Raw genomic sequence first — 2,671 nt, forward strand, 5'->3', positions numbered from 1 at the left:
CAGACCCTTGTTCAAATGCATTCTTTTCAGTTAATTCCACATTTGGAATTTCTTTGCAGCTTCCCAGTAGATGGCATGGAAAATGAAAGGTTGCCACTAGAATGTTTATCCATTTGCCCTGCAGAAAACAAGGCCTCATACAGCTCTGTAAAAGCAATATAGAAAAGTCCCGGCTTTTGGAAGGAGGGAGGAGAAAAAAGGAAAAGCAAAAATGGAAAAGGGCTTTAGCAACAAGGAAATAAGAGGTTAATACATAAACCCTCATATCTTTCTTGGTTGTAATAATGGGGATTCATTCATTCAGTAAATTTCTGCTGGGTATTTTGCATCACTATATGTAGGCTACTATGAGCTGGTCGACGAAGAAGATGAACAGTAGAAATCTTTACATTGTATGTTCATTTTGCAGATCTGATTCCTAGTTTTGGCATAAAGTCTGATGCTCAGTACTGAGCAGAATAATGCTGTACATAGCAAAAAGTTTGAATGTAACTTATGAGCAGTGAGTCCATGTCTTCCTTCTAAAACTAGTAATGGCTTTTTGTTTCTGAAGCAATAGAATACTGGATTGAGAAACGGAGGTAGCACACTGTTTATTATAGATGAAACTCTACCAGATGGAAAAGATTCTCCAGAGTTGGGACTATTGTAGCTGAAAATACCTGTTATGTAAAAAACTATCACAACGATAAGATGGGAGGAACATGTAGAGAACACCTTCTGCCGTCCCTCAGAAGAGTGAATTTTTAATATGATGGAAATTATATGTATGTAGGAGGTCATCACAACTGAAAATGTGGATACTCCAAGTACCACTGTGTCTACCCATATCAACATCTGGCTACTATATATGTCGCTACAAGCAGCTTCCAACATTGGAAGAACATCGCAGAGAAAATTGTTGATATGCCGATTTTCACAAAATGTAAGTCTCAAAGTCATCAAAGTATGGAAAAGGGCATTTATAAAACCAAGGATGCAACACCCCGCAACAGTGTAGCAGCAGAACCTTTGGTTCATAATTTGGACATAGTGGAGAGGGTTGCATATAGCTACGTATCGGTCATAGGCCATGACAGTCAGAAGAAGACATTCAGTTCCTCCAACATAGATGAAGAAATACAGTTGGGTAAAGCATCCACTGAAGGATATATATCTGTTTCCTGTTGAAGCGTTAACCAACATAGGTGGGAGGGTGACAGTAGAATAGCATACATCTAATATGGACAAACTGCATAAGAAAAAGTACATTGGAGTATGGAAGTGCTTGTCTAACTGGATAATACTGAAAATGGACAGGTTAGCTGAAAGAACCATGATGTAAGTAATGGTGATAAGAAATGAACAAGTCATTGGTCTATTGGAGAATTCCAGCAAAAGAAATCCATCCATAGATGTATGATTTTTAGATCCCTTCAAAAAGTCTAAAGGAACAAGATCATAGTCTTCTTTTAGAACATTTTAGACTCTTTTTTGTGTTCAACCAACATAGCTTATTTGGAGGATTTATGTTTGTGTATGTCTGTGTCTCGAATGTCTTGGATGAATTTGTGAAGACAACATGAATGGAACCCTTTTCTATGACCAACAGTATCCTTAATAAAGAACATGAAAATATATTTCCTTTACGTTCATATAGAATGTAGGTTCATCCTTTTCTTAAAAACCTTAGACCTTCATTGTAGCTCAGAGAGTCCTTCCACTGGAAGTCTCCAGACAATTTTAATATATGAAAATCCTTGTGGTATGCATAGGTAATCTATCAATCTATGTTTAAGGTTTTTATGTGCCTGTTACCTATAAGACCCTTGCGCGGTCTTCTAGGTCTTGAAGCTGCTCTATTCCCTACCCCCAGTTATGTTCTGTTTCCTTTCTCATTAATAACATCTATGCAAAGCACAAGGGGTATTTCACAACATAGTATGAGCGATGAGATCCCCTAAAGTTGAAATGCCAAGGGTTATCCACACATAGTATATAAAATGTATTAAAATAAGTTTAAGAAAATGCAATTTCCCTCCTCTCCCTAGAACAACTTTCTAAATGAATAAAATCTTAAACATGTTAGTTATCTCCGTGTTCCAAAATTCTTGATCAATAAAAGCAAAAATAATATTGTGTTATATTTCACATGCACTAAATACCAATTTTTCACCATTTTGCCATATAGAAATTTAATAGAAAGTTATCAAAATATTGTGCAGTTCTTAAAATGATATCAATAAAAATGTCAGCTTGTTCTGTGAAAAATGGCAACTTACACATCTCTGCACACCATGTTGAGAAATTACATGTGTCGGAATATGACAAAAAGTCTTACTATCCCAGTGAATAAAGGGGATGTGTAATTTGAATTCCACAGTGAAAGATGTGAAAACTAAACCTGATTTTTCCCATATATCTTTTCCGCAAATTTACCAGACAATATGAAACAATGGTGGAGTGAGATTTTTAAAAGTATAATTTTCTAATAGTAAATAGCCAGATATTATTATATTGGTCATTACTGATCCTCCATTGATTTCTCAATATCTTTTTTCCAAATAAATTTTGACGTTTTTTTTAATAAAAATACAAAATAAGTGTAATGCTTTAACAACGAAGGTGATTATACCAACACTTTTTTATTCTACAAAGTTATTTCTTGCCTGTGGCACCTGGGGATTTTTTG

General features: G+C 35.2%; 1 protein-coding gene across 1 annotated transcript; it reads right to left on the bottom strand.

The window, feature by feature from the left end:
• Positions 1–345: 345 nt before the first annotated feature.
• LOC140065927 (olfactory receptor 8B8-like) lies at positions 346–1,392 on the bottom strand. The gene has a single exon (XM_072113487.1). It carries the CDS (start codon positions 1,390–1,392, stop codon positions 346–348), a length of 1,047 nt encoding a protein of 348 aa, XP_071969588.1.
• Positions 1,393–2,671: the final 1,279 nt, after the last annotated feature.

This window comes from Engystomops pustulosus, chromosome 6, assembly GCF_040894005.1.
Source record: "Engystomops pustulosus chromosome 6, aEngPut4.maternal, whole genome shotgun sequence".
NCBI lineage: Eukaryota > Metazoa > Chordata > Amphibia > Anura > Leptodactylidae > Engystomops > Engystomops pustulosus.

What these genes read in the sequence shown, in the direction of transcription:
- LOC140065927 (XM_072113487.1), bottom strand. Translation starts at nt 1,392, where the DNA reads ATGGATGGATTTCTTTTGCTGGAATTCTCCAATAGACCAATGACTTGT.